This window comes from Haliaeetus leucocephalus, unplaced genomic scaffold, assembly GCF_000737465.1.
Source record: "Haliaeetus leucocephalus isolate CR32 unplaced genomic scaffold, Haliaeetus_leucocephalus-4.0 Scaffold339, whole genome shotgun sequence".
NCBI classification, from domain to species: Eukaryota; Metazoa; Chordata; class Aves; order Accipitriformes; family Accipitridae; genus Haliaeetus; species Haliaeetus leucocephalus.
This window is the reverse complement of record NW_010972775.1, coordinates 7,569,265-7,593,308: the sequence shown is the minus strand read 5'-3', so window position 1 is coordinate 7,593,308 and position 24,044 is coordinate 7,569,265. Positions and strand designations below refer to the sequence as shown.

At 38.3% G+C, this 24,044-nt stretch overlaps 1 protein-coding gene across 1 annotated transcript in view; it reads left to right on the top strand.

The window, feature by feature from the left end:
• The window catches only part of CHRFAM7A (CHRNA7 (cholinergic receptor, nicotinic, alpha 7, exons 5-10) and FAM7A (family with sequence similarity 7A, exons A-E) fusion), a 42,561-nt gene extending 18,899 nt beyond the window's left edge, over nt 1–23,662 (top strand). The window contains exons 3-10 of the mRNA XM_010572269.1: nt 6,324–6,368; nt 11,198–11,307; nt 16,801–16,880; nt 18,046–18,213; nt 18,605–18,799; nt 20,133–20,219; nt 20,885–20,994; nt 23,107–23,662. Coding sequence (XP_010570571.1) covers nt 6,324–6,368; nt 11,198–11,307; nt 16,801–16,880; nt 18,046–18,213; nt 18,605–18,799; nt 20,133–20,219; nt 20,885–20,994; nt 23,107–23,625 — 1,314 coding nt within the window. The 3' untranslated portion in view covers nt 23,626–23,662. The remainder of the gene's footprint in view (nt 1–6,323; nt 6,369–11,197; nt 11,308–16,800; nt 16,881–18,045; nt 18,214–18,604; nt 18,800–20,132; nt 20,220–20,884; nt 20,995–23,106) is intronic.
• Nucleotides 23,663–24,044: the final 382 nt, after the last annotated feature.

The following is a 24,044-nucleotide window of genomic DNA, read 5'->3' as shown; positions in this document are numbered from 1 at the left end:
CAGCTTTCACTGAGGTCACTGGCAGCATGGAGTGGCTGACTATAAAATGATGAAGAACAACTTTCAGGAGGTTTTTAGCACCAACAGAATCAGGGCAAATTAGCAGCTGACGTAAAGGGAGCTGGCCTAAGGCAAGCACAAGCCCAAGGCCAAGTCGTGCAGAATTGGCACACTGTGCTGACTGGGCTGTGTAGTACGCATCATCTTAAACTCTGTTTAACAGTTTAAACAGTTTGCAACAGTTGCTGTGATTTTGAAGGAGTGTTGCTTCCTAGCAGTAGGCTGTACCACTACAAGATTAAGTCACAGATGTCAGAGCTCTGTTTTTGTATAAAAATCTCACCGATATGGCAAAAGTCAGAACACCAAATATAAATGTGTGTTTAAGTTTGAAGTGGTCTCGAGAAAAGTGCAGTGAAACAGTAAAAATCTGTATTTTCCACTTCTGACTTTTTTTGAGTAATTTTGCACTTTTTGCATCTGTTTTCAAGAAATCAGAAATATTCTGTGGCCTGTTCCTGATGTTGAGCCTCACATGCTGGATCATGGAATATTATAAATATTATTTATGCATTGGTAATGCCTGTTTATATAGCATTTTCTGCATAAATGGAAACATGCTGTAAGCTGAGTCAAAAACATTTTACTATGATAAAAAGGTATATTGCTGACTACTGGAGAAGTGAAGGGTAATTGCACTAACCTATTCCTTTTGTGGTGAAAGGGAAGTCAGGAGGGGAAGAGGCATCAGGAATTCAAATCTCTTTCATCTCACAATTCCTGTACACTGCCTTTTTCTTCAACTTTAAGTTGCCTAAAAACCCTGTTTCACGTTGCCAACTCTCCGTGTAGCTTTTTATTGCTATGCAAAAAACCCAAACATTCCTTAATTCCATCCAAATTTGCATTTTAATTAATCTTGCCTTTTGGCAGGTACAATGTAGGTGATACCTTAGGCTTCAGGGGTAATGAATGTGCACCCATTACAGGGCAGCCTGACTCTGCACCCTCTGCTATGTTCTTCAAGATCAAGACTCGCTGCAGCTACAGCCCCCACCTATGGATGACTAAAGGTAGTCCTTGGCAAGCAGCTGCAGTTGTCATTTCAGTGTCCTTGCAGAAGCATCAGGCTGGCTTTTTTAAGTAACTGATTTTTATCCTCACCCCTGAGATAGCAAAATTCAATTTTGCCTGCACCACCAAGAAGCCTTGAGCCACCGTTAATACAAAAGTCTAGCATATGAGGAAAGGATAATTGCAGTAGTCTCCCATGTTGACTTAGAGTTATAAAGAATGCGAGGTCACTATGGTGTTTTCAGATGGGCTCCAGGTGGGTGAAGCTGGACCACATGCTACTCTGGCCTCTCCTGGAGGTTGGCCACACAGGGTGCTGGTGTGCACCAGCATGATGGGCAGGAATGAAGAAATCCAGCCCTTTCACTACTTTCCGTAAATTTTGAGGAGCTCAGATTAATCTTGTCACTATGGCTGCCTAAAGTATGGCCATAGCATCAATCTTTTGTCAATTGGCCGTTTTGTGAGTGCTTAAGTCACCCTCCAGCCTGTTCTCTCAGTACTAATCCTATAAGAATTCAGCCTTTATACAGTTTAGTGAGCTGAGTGCATGACCCTGAAAAGGAAGAGGAAGAAAACCCCAAGCTGTGTTAAGCAAAAATTAAGCCTAACAGGGTTTTAAATGATGTGGGAAAAAAATGTCATTAGGTGCTAGTAATTTGACATTGTGGATCAGAAGATGTTGAGAATGTTTAATAAGCAAGTGCTGAGACAATAAGGTAAGAGCTAATGAACTGATTAACCTGCTGCTTTCAGTGCGATGACATTCAGGCAAACAAAAGTGAAAATCTATATAGGGAGTGCCTTATGTGTCTCTCACTGGCTGCCAGGCCATTTTTAACTTTAGACTACAAGTACTAACTTCAGTCTTGCTACAAGGTACCAGTCAGGAACCTAGCATTATTGCTATAACAAGGGATGCCTTAAAATGTTTTTACAAACTCTTTCATTAAGGTTCATAGTAACTGAAGCTCAGTTCAAAGAGGCATTACTTTTTCTGTAATTTAGGTGAGATTCAACCATGTAAACATCAAGAATGTGGATTTGAAGTGCAAGAATTACAGCTGATAGATTTTAGTCAGGACATCACTTTATGCAAGTCTTCTGGAAAGTATGTGTTTCTTGCTAGGTGCTGCATGTCACTGACTGCATGTCACTTCATAGGCATGCAGGCTTATTTTACTGCTTTTTCCTCTTGCTTTTTGCTGCATAACTTTTCTAGCGTGGGTACTACACATGCTGACATCCTTTTGAAAGTCAGCAGATAATATTCCTTACAAAGTTTGCCATGTCCAGGCTAATGCCTTTCACAAAGCATTGTCAAATTTCTATCTCTTCTTTATATATTCTGTTGAACACAGGGTAAGGGAAAGATAATGTGAGAATCTGATACTGTGTTTCCAAAGGTGATCAGTCTGATAGACTGTTTAAATTGAAAAGATAGACAAAACTAGAGATCGGAATTGGAAGAAAGGAGACAGTGCAATTCCCTTAAAAAACATCCAGAAGTTGTTACTTCTACCTTCAGAAATTAACGAAGGACCATTCAAGTCTTCCTGATGTCAGCTACTTTTCCTTCATTAACTACACTGCCATGAAATAATGTGACAAGCAGTCCAGTAGCAATTCGCTACCTGCCCTCACAGATCATGATACAGTTATGAATCAAGTAGACCGAAGTAGCCTCCCACCCACTTCCCACTGTGTGAACGAAACCGAACTCTTCCATTAGCTGTGCTACTTGGCCAGTACTATCTGAACAGCAAGTAACCTAAAGTAGCTAGTACGGGAAAAAAACAGACAAATCCAAACAACATGATACAGTTTCTGGTCTCATTCTCTGACTAATTTTCCCAGCATCTCAGAATATATTGTGAAGTCCTTTTTCTTTGCTCCTTTATAGTAGAAGGGGTTTGTAATAGGAGCTGCCTTGCTTTTGTGTTCAACACTTCTTCTGTAAGTGTTTACGAAGTACTGCAAAGTGACAAAAACTGGTGAAGTTCTATGAAGCATTTCAAGCCCACCCATCATTTTATGGGGAAGTACTGCACATCTCTAATGAAAAACAGTGTTAATGCAGTTTGCTGTAAAGCTTTTAGAACAGTGTCCAAAAAACTCTCCTGGTTGGGAGAAACCCTGCAGGATGTCTCCTGCCTCACCCTTCACCAGCTTCACTTGGGACCACAGAGAGGGACAAACCCTCTAAAATCAGAATCTTTCCTCTAGTGATGGGTGAGTCAATCCAATAAAGACTAAAATGTTGGCAGCCATTTGCTCCAACAAACACTATAAAAAAACCCACCACTATAAGTCTCAGCCTGCAGCGAAGTTTTTATAGCTGAGGAGCAATGATGGGATTTATGATTTAAACACTGATGGAACCTTAAATATAGTGGTCTAAGTGGGAGTTACTTTGTTCAAATACACTCTTTCAGGCTCTAAATGCTTAAAATAACAGAAAGAAACACTAGGAAAACAGCATGGGCCATCTTCATTTAGGGCTTGTCTTCACGGTACAAGTTACTTTTGAGTCAGTACTCTCAGGATACCCTCTTTAAGCTAGGTTTGAGTGAAAGATCACACTTCAGAATAACTCTTGGCTTTGAGAATACATCTGCAGAGTCTCCTGCAGGCAGACCTGCGATGGCTCTGCCATGTGCCCAGCTGCCTAGCAGTGGCAGGCAGCTGAATCATTCTGCCAGCAGCACAGCTGGATTAGAAGTCTACTGTCCCCCTCAGCTCTGCTAGTTTGACTGCTCAGTGATGGCTGTCTAACCTGGTTCTGTGATGTGTGCTGCTTGACAGTAGAGCTCCTTTCTGGTACTCCTAAAATAGTTCATCTGACTATGCTGTGGGATCAGGGCTTCAAAATAAATCCCCGTGCCATATCATTAGCTTAAGCATCAGCAGAACTCCAGCTTTGGTACAATCTTTTCCTGCTACTGAAAAGGGAATTTTTGAAACATCACTAATCTAAGGCTGGGGCCATTCATGTGTAGAAAGAGATCACACTGGGAATAAAATGTGAGTTTAACTCAGAATTTAACCAAGCAGGAGTACATGCCATTCAGCTAATAGTCCTGAAACAAGCTTCCCACAACATAATGGATTCTGAATTGCTCTGCACTTCTGAGTAGCCAGTTACGCCTGTGCAAAGCAACACAATTACTGTCTGCCCTGCAGAGAAACCACACAGCAGTGGTGCTCTTGACTTTGCTCCAGTGCAATAGATGGGACATTCCATTATAGGAATTTGTCGTGTTCATCTGGGACAGCACACAGAGCTTTGAGAAAATGCTATTGAGCTTTTAATGATAAGTTATCGTTAGTGGTATTTACATCTGACCTAAAGATGGCTATGACGAATGGAAACATATAGAGGTTTTACATGTCCTTAATTTGCAACACTTGTATATAGACTTTAGTTTATAGTGATATGAATGATCTCTTAAGGGTTGTTTCTTCATTCATGAGTTAAAGGTCCCATGCAAACTAGTTCTGTTGTATTCTAACACTATAAGCAGGCTGTTGAGAGAGGCACCAAATTAATGTTTGTATGGCTACAGAGTAACAGCTACTATTGCAAATTAATTACTACTTTGTCTGGTTGACATCTTCAGCAATGCCTTCAGCATGCTAATTCAATACAGCTTAATAATGTATTCCTGAAACCAAGGGGTTAAAGAGACCTGTTTCCCCAGGATGCCATTTAAATGAATTGTCCACTTGAGATACTTTTGAAAAAGTAAGGTTCATGGAGGTGATGAAGCAGAAAATAGAGAGGAAGGGTGCTGAATCACTAGCTGTGGTCTGTGCTTCCTTCTATTTTTTTATTTTACTTTTCATTTTAAAGGAAGGTAGGAGTGTGCATTTGAGGGCAGACTTTATTAATGCACAATACTGATCTTTACCTACAACCTTTTTATTTGTCTGTATGTTGTACATCTAGTTGTGACTATACATGACCTCATAACACTGGCATACATTTACTGATGCTGCTCCTCAATAAGCTTCATTTGCTTTAAAAATGCCACTGTCCCTTGCACTGATTTGATTTTATGTGCTGTGTAACTTTTTACTATTGTGCTGCTCTAAAATGGCTTCAATTAAAGGTCTCTCAGGAATTTTGTTCAGTTAGAAGTCCACCAAACAACAGCAAAAGAGTAAAGAGTATTGACCTTTAGTAATGAGTATCATCAAAAAAAGAAAGCTGTGGGGGCTTTGTGGTTTTTTTTTTGTATGAAATGTGATTAAACCTTTTTTTTTGGCCATTTTTGGGCATTTAGGAACAACATTTAAGTTCAGGAGTGACAGATTTAAGTTCAGAGGTCTAGACTTATGAGCAACTCTGATAGTTGCTGCTGTACAGGTGACTGAAACTTGCTGTGACACTTCCTTAGACTGTAAATGAAGCTTTGACTGGTGTTGGGACAGAGATTGTGTGTTCAGTTTGGAGAATGTGTAATACTGACAGTATATATCGTATATTCCATTAGCTTCACACAACCCAGGTGGATACTGATACAGTACCTCCACAGAAATAAGGTCACCAACATTTTCCTGTGTCTGAGAAGTGAAGAATTAAACTCTTTAACTAAGTGCAGCATTAAGATGCCTATTGTGTCACCTAAGCTTACATCAGATAGTCACAGGAGGCAAGGGGGAAGGCCTTCAAATTGGAACTGTTCCAGGAAGAATAATTATGTTCTGCCCTGACAACCGTTTTCTGGTAAAGCTGATACAACACTTTTTGTATAGTTCCACTGGTATCAGTGGTGCCGCTTGCCTGATAAGAAGCTACTCAATATGGCCTCAACACACATCATCTGAGCTTAGTCACACTTTCTTTGTTCAATATTTTTTCTACTACCTGCATATGTCTGGTGTGTAAGGTTAATTAGTGAGAGGGCTGCTCCTAACAAAGGTGAAACAGGCAACCCCTACTGTAATCTGCTTTGCCTTTTGAGATTCTTTTTTAAAGAAGAAGCCCTAGGGAAGAGTCTGGCAGACTCAGGATACCCTCAGGAAACAGTTTGATTGACTGTGGTAATAAGAAATACATTAAAAAGTACCTGTGAAAATATCTGTTGCAGTAAGTTAGAGGCAGTGATTCTCTTTGCTTTGAAAGGTATCTTAGCACAGCTGGCTATTTCATAATAGTCAAATATATTTATCAGTGCTGTTTTATCTGTATGGTGCTAAGTTGTGGTTTGGTTTTGTCTTCTTCCTCTCCTTCTCCTTCCTCCCAGGATGAAAAGAATCAAGTATTAACAACAAACATCTGGCTACAAATGGTAAGTTTTGAAACAAAGTATGGTTTTTTTCCCCCTTTGGTGTTTGAGTTTAATCAGGTGAGGGGTTTGAACTTTAGGAAACTTTCAAGCTTTTGTTCTGTGTCTTGCTACATAGTGGACAAAGCTAAGGTGAATGGAAAACTGTAAGGCTGAGATTTAGGTCTTGATGTTTCAGATATTTCTGGAAACTTTTAAGAATTTAAGTCACTACATCTAAGTAAGTTACTAACTCATTGTAGTTGATTTAGTCATGCTAAACTCTTGATCATTGTAAGATAATGGTGTCCTAAGAGTCCCAGGTAGAGTAACTGTAGGTGCAAGTGCCTTATCACTCATTTCAACAAATCCATTACGTTGCAGAAAATAATTTGATTGTGAAAGATAACTACACATGCAAGAAATGCATTTCATCTGTAATAGCTGTTCTGATCAGCACACTGAAAATTGCCAGATGGTTGTTCAGATACAGGGGAAAAATTGTGCCAAAGAGGCTCATTATCTCCTGAGAGCTTCAGCCTAACTGAATATCTTTGCCATCCACCTTGCTTTGCTGTCTATCTCCTTAAGAAACTGCAGGAGGATTTTAATTAAAATGGCCGTGCTGTTTCCATGTTGTTTAAAATGTTGTTGTTTACACATAGGTCATCATCAGAAGTTAACTGTGAACATGAGAGGTTTTTTATGCTACTTCTCTAAATTCTGTATCTCAGTTACATGACTAAAATGGGTATTGGAACACCAGTTCAGTTTCCTAATGTTCAGCTGGGAACAGTATACTTTTTCCTGGTTTCCCAGTTTATTTTGCCCACATAGGGTGTTCATTTTTCAAACAGTAGCTTTATTTTACCTTTTGTTGCAATGTTTAGTTGTTATAGTTGTCACAGAACTTCACATCCTGTCTTATTAATTAACTATTGCCACCACTAGATAACACAGCAGGGAACTTTGCCCCCATTAATTCGTGGCTGGCATTGCTGGGCAGGAGTAAGTTTCACTCACTTTTTAATAAATGGAACAGATAATAGAATATTCAAGAACTTTGTGAGAGTATTTTGAGTTTCTTTTCTCTGAAAGGTTAACTAATGAGAGAGCTGCTCCTACACAAAGGAGCCTACACAGATTTATTCTGACTTGAGTGGTTATTTTTTTGCATTAGTTTTAATTAAGACTTAGAATTAAGAAGATGCTTCTTACCATGCTAACCACTGGGGAGCTCCTAACGCTTCCACAAAACATTTCTACCATAAGTTTGTGCTTTACAGAGACAGGGTGATATGGGGAGCTTTATCCATACTATAGCAGCTAGGATGAGAATTTGCCATTAGTTGAATTCCCATCTGTGTTACAGAAACTGAACTGTTTGGGTTAAGTAGAGGTTTACAGAAGAGTTTTATTATTCAAGATAATCATGCTACACCTTTCAGTTTCTTTAACCAGCTCATTCAGTTTAAAGGTGTTCATTTTTCTTCTATTGTTAACATTTTGTAAAGAGCATTTCTCTTGCACTGTGGTAGGCCTTGGGAAACAAAGGAAAGACTATTTTGATGACCTACAAAGGATAGCATGGCTATTCGATTTATTTACAAAGAAAAGTTGACATGGAAGAAGCATTCAGCTCATGTTATTTTACAGGCTTGTTGTACAGGAAGATTAAAACTGTCAAATATAGTATGTTTTTGGCTTTAAGCTACAATGACAACAGTTGCTATGATTTCTTACCAGCAAAACAGGTTACAATTCATACTCAAGAAGCTATCACTTATTTTCCTCCTCTTTTATCCCACAGCATCCTTACCCTTTTTGAGATTGGGTTTTTTTCCCCCCTAAGGAAATTCCTGATTCTTTTTTATATTCTGTAGTTCTTTTGATTTATCCACCTTAGCATACACTGTGTGTGGAGCATGTTAAGACTTCAACGAGCAGATCATTTGTTTACTACAAAAATGTAGCCACTCTTCATGGCCTGTGTACACATTAAAAAAAAAAAAGAAAAAAAAAGTGTTTGTGTATTAACTGTCTATTAATGGTATACTAGACAGATTCAAAGCATGCTTAAGGCAAACATGTAATTTTATTATGCTAAATGGTCTGAAATAAGGTTTTCCCTGAAGCTCCCTCTCCACCCCCTTTCTTGATATGTATGTGTGTATAATCAGCGATGTATCTTAAATATATTTTATGTAATCGTCACTGAAATACTTAAATACAAAAACTAACCTGGGAGAAAGAGGAATATAAATCTAGTATTTATACATGCAGACTCTTTGATCCTGACCACTATCTCCATGGAAATACTGTTCAGTATCAAAATCTCAAACTTGATCTAAGTTACAGCAGGAGCCTTGCCTAGTCACACAGATTAATACTAACCCAAGTACCCTGCGCTGTTTCCCATTTTAATCTGCATGAAATGTACTTCAGCTACAGTGGAGACTATAGCTCTAAAGTTAAAACAAAATGAGGTGGCTTGTGTCCAGCTGGATGGGCAAGCACTTTGTACACATGGCTGAACAGAGCAACCATACAATCTGCCTAACATTATCTCTAATACAGACTTTAAGTTTTCTATCACCCTTTGGACTGTCTTTACATCATTCACTGTCACCCTGTGCTACATCGTATTGGCCATGATGATAACTCCTAAAAGAAATTAGAATAAGAAGTTACTGGATATATTGATATAGATTATTGTAATGCAGTTCAGGTAGAAATGAACAGGAGAGCCTGCTGCACGCAACCAAGCCAATGGGCAGCACGCTTTGCAGCAGCTGCCTGCAGCCTGCCAGCCCCAGCCCTACAAGCACTACTCAGAAAGTGACCTGTTCTGTCAGCTACTGAAAATGAGTCGCCTAAAGCCAACAAGAGCCCACAGGTTTGAATGCCTCAAAACCACACATTGTATTTGTTTACATTGCTGGACTTCCTAAAAAATAGAGGTATCATGAGGATCTCAGTATTTCTACACTCCACGAAAGATGAAGTGGTAAAAAGTACAGTGACATTTGTCTATTGGGAAGTTCATGTAAAAAAATTTACTGTAAAAATGGATCTAAAATTTCCAAAAGAAAAAGATGAGCAGTTGATCAGCTTATAGAAGCTGTGTATTGATAAGTGTGAGCAATACACATAGTTTAATTAGAGAACTGTGAATGGAGCAGGCAGTGAAAAGAAAAAACTATGAACAGAGCCAATCAGATATTCTGATTTAAGATTTCTGTAAAAAACTGTTATCTGCAAAGCAAAAGGAAAAAGCAATGCACAACTCCGATCATTTGTCCAGGTGACAAGGTGCTACAAATTCACAGTAAAAAATGAGTAAGTATGGAAGCATAGGCCAAGAAATTGTATAGTAAAAGCTTTACAAAAGATGTGTAATAAGTGCTATTAGATGTGTTGCATGCATCAAAACCGTCATTTACAAACACTGTTTGAGAGGCACAAGAATGAATTTGAACACCTGCAGCATGAGGCTAACTGGGGACTTGTTTTGTGTATCAAACTGAAACTCGCCTGTGACAGTAATGCAAGGAATTACATAGAACAATTTGATGTGAATACCCCATGAGAGTGATCAATAACATTACCTCCACAATACCCATTGGAAATTTTTTCTGACCTTAATGTCTGTCAAAGATTTTGACAACAGCCTCAAGACTGTTGAAGGGCGAAGTATTGTATGTTTACCCAACCGTTTCAAAGTTTACATTTAAAAGACTAACTTTTGGCATTGCAAAAGCACTGTAAATCTGGTGAAGTTTTCACTGTAGGTTATGTGATGCCTACAGCTATGTGAAGTTGATGTAAATAACATAATATGGAGATAGAGAGAGGCACAGTATAATGAAGCATAGAAATTATAAGAATAAATACATTTTGTGAAACAAAATGAACTTTACTTCTTACTTATGCCTTTTGCGCACAACAGGAACCACCCTTGTATCCTGACAAGTCATCTGCTTAGTAAGGGGTGAAGCGCAGCCTCAGTTTCAGGAAAATACAGTAGCTCATGCTAGTGCTTCTCAGGAGACCAGGAGGTAACCAGTTTGCTAGAGCTGCCGTGGTACTCAACTGCCTGCAGTTTGGGGCAGTGCTTTTCTTTGTGACTGTGCACGATCATATGCTTCAATGACAGTATCTGGGATTTAGCAACACTAAACACAGATCAAACCCCTGTTGGTTTGACTGCTACAGACTCCCTGCCTATACTGGCAGTCAAGGATGGGTTGAAAGGAGCACGGATAGTCCCCAGGACAGATGCCTCCAGTGCAGCAAGTGCCAGCCAGGAAGGAAGCTTGTGGGACAGTGCAGTGCTGCTGAGCATCTGCCTCAGAGGTTGTCTAACTTCAGGCCTAAAATCTCCTATGCTAGTACTAACCATTCTGCCATTTCAGTTGTTCTCCCTGTCAGCACTGACTGTTGGCTGCTCTGTCTATAATCAAGTTATTGCAACCTGAGAATTTCCAACAACAGAAAAAAAAGTTGTCTGTGAAGATAAACATAATTGAAGTTAATGTATGAATTGTAAAAGAAGATCTGTTCTATCCCAAATTGGCACCTGAGACAGCATGAACAATAAAACACAAGCACCCCAAATCTTCCTTTATAGGCTGTTAAGTGCACTGCAGTGTGAATTGAAAAATGAGATTTTTATGCCTTCCACTGAGCTCTAGGTGGCCTAATTCACCCTTTCCAAATAGTTCACTGCCTGAAGCTAGATAGTAGCTCTTTAACAAGAGAACACCTATTGTTTCAGGCTAGCCAGTCCCTAGAGAACTACAGTAAACCAGTGGATGAGATGACCTAACTTACTTTTTGTGTGTATGTCTTAGTACTGGACAGATCATTATCTACAGTGGAATGTGTCTGAATACCCAGGAGTGAAGAATGTCCGTTTTCCTGATGGACTGATTTGGAAGCCAGATATTCTTCTCTATAACAGGTAGAGACACTTTTTGTCATGTGTGCAAGGAGAAAAAGAGAATTCTATAGAATTATAGAATCACAGAATTGCCCATGTTAGAAGGGACCTCAGAAGATCACCTGGTCCAGCCTTCCATGGGAAAGGGAGCCTAGATGAGATTATCTAGCACCCTGTCCAATTGCAAAGATAAGGCAAGGCAAATGACATAATCATGTCATCAAAATGCCTAGGTTTTGAAATACTTTTCCAAAACTTTACAGGTTTTTGGAATACTGGAAAATTACCAGTCTCCTGTTTATACAACAGAAGGTCATATTTGCAAATACTTTTTAAACAACGACATCCTCCCTACCACCAATTTGATTTGGGTTTTGTGAGACGATTAGAAAAGTAAACTTTTCTGGCTGTGTTTAATGGTACAGGTAGTGATAATTTCCTCTTAAATTATTTGTCTTGTCTAAATGTTTACTGGTGAATGAAAATCTGACTTTTGACTGCTTGTCTAGTTTTAGTTTGGGTTTCACTAGAGGCCGGATAGGTAAATGCCAGTAAATATGTTTGGATTTTCCCATGCCCAGTTTTGGTGTCACTCTTTCTTCCTGCTACAAAAATAGCTAGACTATTTGTTGCTCTCCTTTTCAAACTATCTGTTCTGAGTTGGGCTTATTTCAGGGACAGACAGATTGCCATCAATCCACTGCAGAACCTTTGGCTGACATTGAGAGATTCTTTGGCTGCAGTATTATATGGTAGTTCCCATTGTGGAATTTATTTAGTTTAAAAAGATAAAGCACTGAGAGCTGTCTGCTCTTTAACAACTTGCCTTTTTTCTGCAGCTGTTGTGCACCTGTGTGCTGTTCCCCAGGTACTGGAAAGACCTTACATCTGCTTTGTACATGTTGCACTGGCTCTTTTGTGGTAGCCAAGGTACATTGTTATTTTTTTGCCCATGCAGATGACATGAACCTTTTGTCTTCTTAATGGCTTTTTTCCTCTGTTTCTCTGCCATATGTTTACTAAGAAGACAACCCTACTGTGTTTATCGACCTGATTCCCCCTCCCCACTTCAAGAGCTGCTTTTTGTTGCAACAAGACCTAGAAAATAGCTGTGCCCAATATGTCAGCTGCAGTTATGCTCCCTTTTGCCATTTGATGATCACCTTTATGATAAATGTCACTGTCACAGGTGTTGTTGAATTGTAATAATGTGATAACAGCACCCAGTGACAGCATTTGTCAGCCACTTGAGTACTTCTCTCTAGGGCCTACATTACTGCTTTGCTTACAGCATGCTGCAGTGCTTCTCTCAGAGGTACAATTAATACGAAATGATTTGAGGTGATCTCCACTAGAGTTCACCATACTTACGGTAACTGCCTGTCAAGATTAATTCTTGTTTCTGGTTTAAGCACGGCAATTAGCACTTCAGTTGTCCATACACCAGCCTGAAAAACCTTTCAAATGCTCTGTACACAAAATGGAGCAGCATGCAACCTGGACAGGTATTTTTGCAGCATTAATCTTGCTTAATTTATTTTTCAATGCAAATTTCTTCTCTTGAGCATTTATGCCTAGCTACCTTGATTCTGTAAATGACAGCATTCTTGGGAGAATCTGACAAAGCACGCATTCATCTCCATTCTGCTGAGTAACACACTGTGTATGCCATAAAATTGGTACTCTACAACAGCAGTTTAGAGGTTTCCAAAAGAATGAATTATGACACTGTTCTTCCTCACATATATCACATACCTGAGAGGAGATTTTCAGTGTGTCTAGTATATTCAAAATGAAAGGGTAATTTTTTTAGAAATTAGTAATATTAATACATACATGCTAACTGTAGCTGAAGAGCATTATCAAATAAGAAGGGTAACTTAATAACCTGAAAAACTGAAAACACTTGTTTTCTGTTAATATAGGGTTTCAAATCTTGGGATTGTTAACTATGGCACAGTCATGAAGAATTTTTCTACAGTGTCTGTATTTAAAACACATATTCAGTCCTAAATCTTATTGAGAGTTTAGTCAGGGAGCAAAGCTATTTAAAACAAATTCTTATTCCTGTATGAAATTGCATTGGGAATGTTATGATGTTCTCTTATAGTGACATGGTATTTTGAGATAGATGCTTTCAATTTCTATACACTTCACTAGGGACATGCATCTGCAGTTACAAAGAAATTAATGAACTATAAATTCACTTTTATTTTTAATGAATGCATGTTTCACTATGTCTTGAGTCCTTACACATCTTGCTGCAGCCTAGTACAGAGAAACTTGTGGCAGCTGTATTAAATTTTACAACCAGTCTATCATGAAGAGCAGAGCCAGTTCATCTGTAGTTTGTCTGAGGGAAGAAAATCTTGGCCTATGAACAAATTCCAGGATTGACTGTGTTAGTGTCATGTATGGCTCTCTTCCACTTTGTTAGTTTTACTAGACTTATTAAAAGTGCTTGTTTCTGGTGGTATTATTTTCCAAATGGCCACATAGCGTTCAGTACTTCATGGAATTACAAAAATTCTGGTAGTTATGTCTCATTTTAACAATTTCGTTTTTCCAGTTTTATAAACCTGAGATTCTCCAGATAGGTGCCAGTGGGATTATATCTGCTAGGTACAGCTTTGTCATTTCAATGTACTGCAGTCAGTATATGCTTTCAAGTGGTTATACCCTGAAGAAGTAACGTAGCAGAAATGTTTTTCTATCATTACATTTGAGTTCAAAGTCTCACCAAGCAAAGGCTTAGCTACTTGGTGCATTCCAAACTGAAGCACTGCATTTCAAAAAAACAATTAGAATTACAGTGTAGAAAAAACACATATGATCTTTTTTCAGAAAAAAGAATTTCATATTTGAGTCTAAGTACCTCTTTATATTCTTTTAAGAATGTGTCTTATGAAAGCCAAAGTAACATGGCAATGAAACCTAGGTTCCTTGATCACCAGTGTCCTTTTCAATATTTTATTTTTGCCAGTTACCAGAAACAGCAGCAAGGTCTTAGAAGCAATCCTCTGGTGCTTAACTGCCCTCTGCTCAAGGGGAAGAGAACAGAATCTAGCCTAGGAGGCTAAGAATTTTATTTCTAGTCATTTATTTCCCCTTTACAAGTCATTTGTGTGGCATGGATATTTTTGCATCCTAAATTTGACTACTTGTTCTGAGTTTCATCATGTAGCCCTCATTAATTTCAAGTCAAAGCAATTACCTGTCTATGTCTAATACAGAAACCTGTTGCAGGACTTGAAGTCTGGTTTTCTAAGGAAACAAGATGCACGTGTAGGCATACACACCTGTGTGAATATAGGTGTTTGTGTATGATCTTTCTTGCTGCCCCTTTCCCTAATTTCCTCTGAATCCATTTCTGCCAATTTTAGCAGGGCAATCAGTAGAGATCTTAGCAGTACCAGTTTCTTAAAAATGTCATGAAAACAGGCAGCCAAGATGAGGAGGGAGAACAATTAGTGCTCCAACTGGAAGAGAAGCTGCAACACAAACTCAGACAATCCAGCCATGAGCTGTGAATCTGAAGGAGAGCGGTCTACATTAGCTCAACTGCCTCAGAATTGAATTGCCTTTTCCCCTCAAAGTCCTAGAATCTATTCATGCTACATACATAATATTTAGACTTTTCTGCTTGTCTTCAGAGTTCAAATTAAATACTGCAAATTCAAACTGCAAAGATTTTCAACACTGTGAGCTTTCTGCTCACCACAGGAAAAAGTGCAACTCCAGATGGGCATGTAATTATTTGGATTTAGTTTCTTCTTGTCTGCATATTTCACAGACCAGTCCAGTTATTTTTAAAATGTAATTTCTTCAAATACATAAGGGGAAAATAAAAGCAAAGTAACAATAACTAAAATAGTGATTGTTTTATTTTAGCTTCTGAGATACAAAATTTGCATCACAATAGATCAAATATTAAAGTCCTCTTTTTTAAAAACAGTATTGCAGTAAGGGTTTTCCTGCTGGAAGAATGTGCCATTTATTATAATTAATTTTCTGCTAGAATTATGAATATTTCACTTTCTCACCATCTTAGATTCTTACTGTATTTTTCTGATGGTGTTTTAGAAGGTGATTAGAAAATTACGAGATACTAAACCACTAATAGGCAAAGAGACATTAGAGACTTGCCATGTTCAAATCAACCTAGAGTCAACACAGGTTTTTAGATCAATGAAAGCACAGACTGCAGCAAGAAGCCAGACCCTGAGGCTCGTGTGACCTCCTTTGCCCTGGCCCAGAGGGACTGGCACTGTATTTGCCTTGTGTGCCAACCCATCCCCGCAAGGTGACTGGAAACTACAAACAATACAACAAAATACAGTAGCTTATGTCTCATTTTGCTTATCCCTGCACCAATGAAAGCCCAAGAAAGCACAAGAGCATGTGTCTGTAATCAGGGCCAACAGCCATCAGACGTGAACTCAACACAGCAGTTCCTGAAATAATTTTGAGATGCAAGGATCATTCACTGATAGTACCCTCCCAGTACATTCTGTGCAATTTAATCTAGGCACCAATTTCAATAACTATGACAATTTCTTGAATACCTAGGTCCTGAACTTTAAAGGATATATAGATCAAAATCTGTAATAACTTACCACGAAAACCTGCAGCAGTAAATGGGAACTGTGAAATAGCTCATAATACTACACGAGCATACATGTATTGCAATGCTAAGTAATCTAAATGTCTTTCATAGAGTCAGTGAACTTACTAAACTTGTCATAGGAAAGAGTCTTTATTTCATGATCTAAATATTTGAAAATAGGTTGTTTCCCATCCAGAAGTTCTTAAAATTTTAATGCCTAGTAAATTCCTGGGTCATAGTGTCAGATGTAGTTGAGAGATTCCTTGGCAGTAGCCGCCAATTCATAATTTCAAGCACTCTTCAAGTAACATTATGATTCTTTTATAGAGATGTGTAAGAACGGCACATCAGGGCGGTCCTGGCCAGCACCACTACACTGACACCTCTAATAGGTTTGGGGTTTTTTTTGCTGAACCCAGTTGGTGGTTTCTGAAGTAGATAATGAAGGCTGGAGCTGCATTAAAAGTCTTATGTATGACATGTAGTAATAACATTCACCCATGCAGAGGGGTAGGATGAAACACTGGAGTATCCATCTCCTCAGTATTCATTAGCTGCTGTTAATGTAGACAGCAAGAGAACAGATTTCCCTGTACAGTTACTTTAGAAGTTTTTTAAAAGTGCTTACTTTCAAAAATGGAAATCAATAGAGCCAAGGCACCGTAATGAATGTAGTGGGATTGGTGAGCAGCGAGAATGAGGTGGCTCACCTTCACGTAGAGTAGTTAATCAGGAACAAATCCAGTAGTATCAGGCCAGTTACTCTGACGCCACAGAAAAGTGGTGACAGGAGAAAAGCTGTCAAGTTTTTGGGGAGGAATAATCCTTCTATGAAGAACAGATTCATCTCAGATATTCTTCAGCCAGTCAAAGAGCATATAACCAATTTTTTTTCTTCCCTATTCTAGTGCTGATGAAAGATTTGATGCTACATTTCACACTAATGTTTTAGTCAATTCTTCAGGACATTGCCAGTATCTGCCACCAGGTAGGCTGTTTTCATGTCATAAATTTTGATAACTCAGACTACTTATATGTGGTGTGGTTTCAAATTTGACATAAATTCTCTGATATTTTATTTATCTAGCTAGCATCATCTGATAGATTTAAGCTGAATGCATCATGAATTACATGGTTAATACTTTTGTATGAGAAACACCATACAAGATATATTTTTAATTGCAGTTATGTAAAATCTTCTGTCATAATGCACTATTTCAGAAGTGTGGACATATAAAAAAAGATAAAAAATATAAGCCTCTAATATAAAAATGTATTGTTTATTAAAGCCATGGTAATGACTCTTAATAAAAATGTATTTCATTAATTTAGCTGTTTCTTCTATTAATACATTAACTTTATAGTAAGATGCTTAGTAATACCTTGGATGTATCTTCTATTTGAAGTGATTCACTGGACACTTCATCACAACAATTTTTAGTCTAAAAGGGAAGTAGTCTGTGCTTGATATTTGTTTGATATCAGAAATATATCACTGATTCTCTGGATGTATAGCAGTGGAGTACTGTTTCTGTTCCCAGGCTCAATTAGCACAATTCTTAGAATTAACTTCCATCTAAGATCCCCAGAGGATTTCAGGGGTTTGCCTGTTGTTCTTTTGATTTAAGATGTTCCTTTTGATGGGGGTTTTTCAATTTAATTTTGAAAGCTGCTAAATGACAGGGGCCTGACTCATTTAGCGTGACTCATTCTCATTCAAGGGAAGAATAAGAAGCTAGCTTTCCTGAATAAATCAAGATCATGTAAATCTAATAAAACAGCAAATAATGTTTCAGGATTTCTTATTTTATTCAGTAAAAGATAGGAGAAACAGAATACATATTCTGCTTCATTTCTTTCTGAAATACAGTATCTAGAAATCTGAGCTGTTCTCTAGATATTCGCCTACTATGTGCCAAAATGGAAATGTAGTTCAAAAAATACTTTATAACATCAATACATTAACGGTGCAATTCTTTCCCTTTTCTATGAGTGACTTTTGCTATTTACACATCAAGAGACAACTGAGATTAAATATGCTTTACAAGTAAAAAATGGGGTGCAATGTAGAACAAGGTCTGCTTTCAAAATGTACATGAAATTATATGGAAAAAGCATTTAAATTAAGTGTTCTTGTTTAAAATCCAATCTAGGCATATTTAAAAGCTCATGCTACATAGATGTGCGCTGGTTTCCATTTGATGTTCAGAAGTGTAACCTGAAGTTTGGATCCTGGACTTACGGAGGCTGGTCCTTGGACTTACAAATGCAAGAAGCAGATATATCTGGCTATATTTCAAATGGAGAGTGGGATTTAGTAGGTAAGCTCTTGATTTCTTATTTACACTGTGAACTTGCAGCCCTGTCTCCACTGCTGAAATGGATGGAATAATGACTGGGAAATGAGGACAGAAATTAAATTAATAAATAACCTAGCTAGTGGCATTTGAAACTCTGAGAACAGATGTAAGATGAAAATCAACATACGGAAGTAGGTGACAAAATTGCTTCTTGAATTCAATAAGTATCTTTTATCTGATTTTCCTTTATTATGTGACAAAAATGACTTAATTGGGAATTAAGCTCATAGAAGTAGTTTTACCTATAGTAAAACTTAGAAAGCTATATTTATCCTTTTTTAAAATAATCACTACATAATACACAGTTTATTCACATTAATTTCTGGTTTTCTTCCTTTTCCCTCCTACACAGGAGTTCCTGGGAAGAGAACTGAGAGTTTTTATGAATGTTGTAAAGAACCCTACCCAGATGTAACATTCACAGTAACTATGAGACGTAGGACTCTCTATTATGGACTCAATCTTCTTATTCCTTGTGTACTGATATCAGCACTTGCTTTGTTAGTTTTTCTGCTTCCAGCAGACTCGGGAGAAAAGATCTCACTAGGTAAACCCTTAATACGATATTGTAAATATGACCAAACCAAAAGAAGTTGTCCTTTTAAAAGTTTTTTAAACAGTCTTAGTAGGCAGCGAGGAATAGCTTGTATGCCCTATTCTGGCTCAAGAGCTATTTTTACTGTTTGATGCTGAAGCTGTGTGATGTTTAACCCTTGCTTTCAGCTTAGGGTACATTGAAGTTGTGAAATGGAGGAATTCCAAACAACCAAGCTGAAGCATGACAATTCCTGACTGCCTTCCTTAAGAAGCAGGGTTTCATTTTTTGACGCTTATTTGCTGAAGAAAAATCCCACATTCACTGAGTAGAGCTTAAGTTTACAAATATGCATTTGAACACTTTAACATGGAATTCTTCTTAATATTTCCTTTTAATAGTGAGTTGTATTAAGAGCCTAAGGTGTCTTCTCAGAAAGACTGATTCTAACTGCTACTATTCTAATTTTTATAGAGAATTTTAACTAAAGTATTGGTTTGTGAAACAAACCTTATGACTTTAATTACTTGATCCTTAAGATGGAGGTTTAATTTGTAATGAAACTTCCTGCCTCATACAAAACTGCAAATGCACTGGCTTCTACTAAGTTAACATAGCTGTTAAAAGGTAGAAACAAAATTGACATTTCTCCAGAACATGATTTAATTGAGTAGTAGCCTCCCTAATCAAGAAGTCCCTCCCCATACTTTAAGATTAATTCTTTTTTCCTAAATCCTTTTCCACCTGATAATGACTCCTTCTTGTTTAAGACTAGTCCTGAGAAAAGAGCTAAGCCTTGTTCCAGGAAGATGGGAGCTCATCACTAAGCAACAGAAGTCAAACTCCCAAAATCAACAGTCAAGACTGCTTGGGCATAGCCACGTGCAGAACCCAACAGCTAATATCAAAGATACCAAAATCTGTCCAAGACAGCAAATCTGTTTTTCAGGAATATTATGCATTACCCCACCCATAGCTTCCATGCGCATTAATTGAGTGTCATATGCTCAAATACTCAAAATCACACCATCTTTCTAAAGCAAACAAGCAGCAAGAATGACTTTGATTTACCTCAGCTAATTAGCAAATGGTGATAAAAGCTGAACAGTTACAAGGATGTAAAAATATATATGTCTGTGCAAGCATTGGTACTAGTTTGGCAGCACTGCTGCCCTGAACTTGAGGTGGTACAAGAAAGGATAGGAGTACCACTAATGTGCTGGTGTGAGGGTAACAATGGGAATGCATCTTGTTAAAAGCACTCCTTCAGATTCATTTTCTGCTTCTTACTGCCTTGTAATTACAAGCTACTGATCTAATTTCATACTTCATGTTTATCTTTCAGGTATAACAGTTTTATTGTCTCTCACTGTCTTCATGTTACTTGTGGCTGAAATTATGCCAGCAACATCTGATTCTGTGCCCTTAATTGGTAAGCTAACTACTGCTTTTATTCACTTTTATTTTTTGTCAAATGAGGTGCAGTGACTTTGCATGAAGGCCAGCAGTAAGGCAAATTACCATCTGTACAATGGTCTACTGCAATTGAATTAGAAAAATGTTGCCAATTGATGAGAGGCTCTGATGGGTGTGATCCGCTATACAACTTCTGTGCTCTCTGCTCTGAACAAAATAGAGAACCCGTGTGTATTTTGGGAAAGTGTAAGGGAGTCAGTCTTCCATGGAAGACGTTGTGGTTTCAACACAATTGGCCAGACACTAGGAATACAGAGCTAAACGTGATTAATCTTCCCATTGTAATTGCTCAACAGAAGGAGGAACTTTCAAAATAAGTACTAGCCAGGCTCTACAATACCAGTGGAAGAAAATTAGAGGACAATTTTTTTCAAGGTTGCTTAGAAAAGGCAGGTGCTCAGTTCCACAAAGACAATTGCTAAAGGCTGGTTATCCTGTCAAAATAATGGCTGCTCCTTCTGCTTTTGAGAAATCTTTCACAAGTACCTAAAGTAGCATGTGTATCACTACACTGGAAAAAGAACTTAACACTCTGTATGCATGTATATAAACACCTCTTATAATAGCTACAAAGCAGTATCAGCCAAACTATATTGCTTTAATTATCTGTTTATTTTGCAGCTCAGTATTTTGCCAGCACTATGATTATTGTTGGTCTTTCTGTTGTTGTCACTGTTATTGTTCTACAATACCATCATCATGATCCAGATGGGGGGAAAATGCCTAAATGGGTAAGGTTTGATTTTCATTCATTATCCATTTCATAAATGTCCAGATCAGGGATGTGATAGAGTAGCTAGTGACCCATGTTTACTTCTTATGGTTCAAAACATATATATCCTTCCTAAACATTTTGTTTTGAAAAGTAGTTTCACCAGAAGTCAGATGTCCAGATATGTTTCATGTGGTCGGCTTCTTAGAGAGTGTGTGTGTGCATGAAAGAGAATTAATATACCTCAACTTGCTTCTATATTCAGAATCTCCTTCACAACAGCTAGAAGCACCTCAGGATTTTTCTGAAACCTAAATATCCTAGTGGAGGTGATTTTCAAATAAGCTGCAGATGTCAAAAGTTGAAACAGGTAGAAGAAAAGAGCAAGATGCTGATGGAGATTATAAATGCATGAAATACACTAGCCTCAAGGTGCAACTGTGCAGCCGCTACATATTTAGCTGCTGTGCATATAGAAACATCAATAGCCTAAAAAGCATTCGTTAAAGATGGCTGTTAAAGTGGAAGTGAAACTTGCTCTGAAAACCCTCATCTTTACATCTCTGGTCAAGAACATCTGTAGAGTGCAAAGAAAATTTAAAGTCTTGTTCTAAGCACATAAGACTTTCTTTATAATGTACTTCTATGAGTGGTTGTTTTTACAGAGAACATTACTCTGATACTGGATTACTAAATATTGATGAGTATCATCAGCTAACTGTCTGCTCTTCCTAACTTCACCCAGCTCATGGCAGCATCAGGCATTACTGAAGATGGAAAGCCCTTTCCCTTTTTCTCTCTCTAGAACAATGAGTTATTATTATCCTTACTAGCCAAAAAGAATGTGCGTACAGCAGTGTTCTGCAGCCAAGAGATAATGAGATATTCCCTGGCCCGTTCTGGGGTAGTGACTTTAAAATAAATTTGAATGAAGAGAATAAAAGGTATATATCTTTAGATGCATGTTTGGTGACCTAAAGGAGACAGATGTTTAGTACTGAGCTAAACATCCTCAGAAAACAGAGTACTTGAGGTTGAGGAGTAAGCGTCAGTGTCGAGAAGCTGAAGTCCATTAAACATTATTTGGATACTGGTGAATTTTGCATCAGGCCCTCAGTTAATAGAATATCATCCTTCTAGGCACAGCTTGGTAGTGTAAATAGAGTAACAAGGCAAGATTGGTCTCTGGCTGGGATGTTAGCCTGGATATATCTACTCTGAGTGGCAATCCACAGTCAGACTAAATGGACCAAATCTAATATTAATTACAGTGGAGGATTTGCATATTGTATGAGACAATCATATTTCATTAGTGCTCTGGAAAAGAAACACTGGAATGTGCTCTTAAAATCTGATTGAACTAAATTACAGAAGCTTGCATCTGAACTGGAACAGTCTCTGGCCTGCCTGCACTTTCTGTAAGGCTGGATTAAGGCAATGTAGAAAACAATAAAATGAAACTCACTGATTAAATTTGCAAAGCATGCTTTTTTTAATCAAAGTATTTTTTCCATCTTTTCTCCATGCTATATCCAGATCTGTTTTCTAAAATCTGCAATCAAATGTCATGAAAGCAACATGAGAACAGAGCCAAAACCTTGTAAAGCTTGGTGGCCCGGTCTAGTTCAGTATAGCATCTGTTTTAGCAGACCCCTCCAAACAGTAATATCATGTGAATTTAATATTAGAGCACAAATATGAGTGAAAGAATTGTAATTTATTGACTACAATCTAAAACAGCGCTATTAAGACTATTAAAAAGTAACTCTTCTTCAGTAAGTGTTGTTTTTTTTTTTAATTCATGGTTTCTAGTAGAAGTGGAAAAGGCTGCCATATCAATGTTCAAGTGTAAGGAAAAATCAACACTATGGAGATCCCCATCAGAGGAGGGGGGACTCCCAACAGTGGTAGTCAGCCTGAGGCAGTTAACAGCACTGCTAGAATAAGAAAGCAGCCTCAGTGATTGGCAAATTAATTAGCTGGAAAACTCTGGCACCATTTTCTAGAACTCCTGTGCAGACTAAGCGGAGACCATGGACCAAACAGTCATCCAGGCTGTAAAAATAACCAACAGTGCCCAAAGACAGCAGCTGTGTGAAGAGATGCTTATTCTCAAAAAATTTTCTTTCAGACAAGAATCATCCTTCTCAACTGGTGTGCTTGGTTTCTGAGGATGAAAAGACCAGGGGAAGATAAAGTGCGTCCTGCCTGTCAACATAAACAGCGTCGATGTAGCCTATCAAGTGTGGAGATGAACACTGTGAGTGGACAGCAATCTAGTAATGGGAATATGCTATACATTGGGTTTAGGGGGCTGGAAGGGGTTCACTGCACACCTACCACTGATTCAGGGGTGATCTGTGGGAGGATGACCTGCTCACCAACAGATGAAGAAAACCTGCTGCACAGTGGCCACCCCTCTGAAGGTGACCCAGATTTGGCTAAGATCTTGGAAGAGGTCAGGTACATTGCAAACCGATTCAGAGACCAGGATGAAGAGGAAGCCATTTGTAATGAATGGAAGTTTGCAGCCTCTGTAGTAGATCGGCTCTGCTTGATGGCTTTTTCAGTCTTCACAATCATTTGTACAATTGGTATTTTAATGTCAGCACCAAACTTTGTAGAGGCTGTGTCTAAAGATTTTGCTTAACTCCTAAGTACAATCTGATTCTCTGAAGTATGATATGTAGCAAATAACAGTGTGTTTTTGTTTGATCACTTGCTTTTAGTAAGTATACTGCTTCTCATTGTCTGCTTTCTTTTGTCCCCCTCTCTGGTCCTGAGTTCCTTTTGGAAGAGTGGCACCATTTCAGAAGGGAAGCCAAGGATTTCTCCCTGGGCTGCCTGTGCACAGCTCCTCTGTGGGAGAAGTGAAGTGGCTGCGAGTCCCTTCAGAATGACAGGGTATTGCACCACCGTCTCTTACACATTTTTGAACTGGCTATTACAAAATAACAGGTAGGCAATGCCAACAATGTCACTTCTTCCAGACTTTGTATAAAAGATGGAAGGTGGTCCATCTTAACTATTCGAATGAGGGATCGTAAACACTTATGTTTAGGAGAGGAT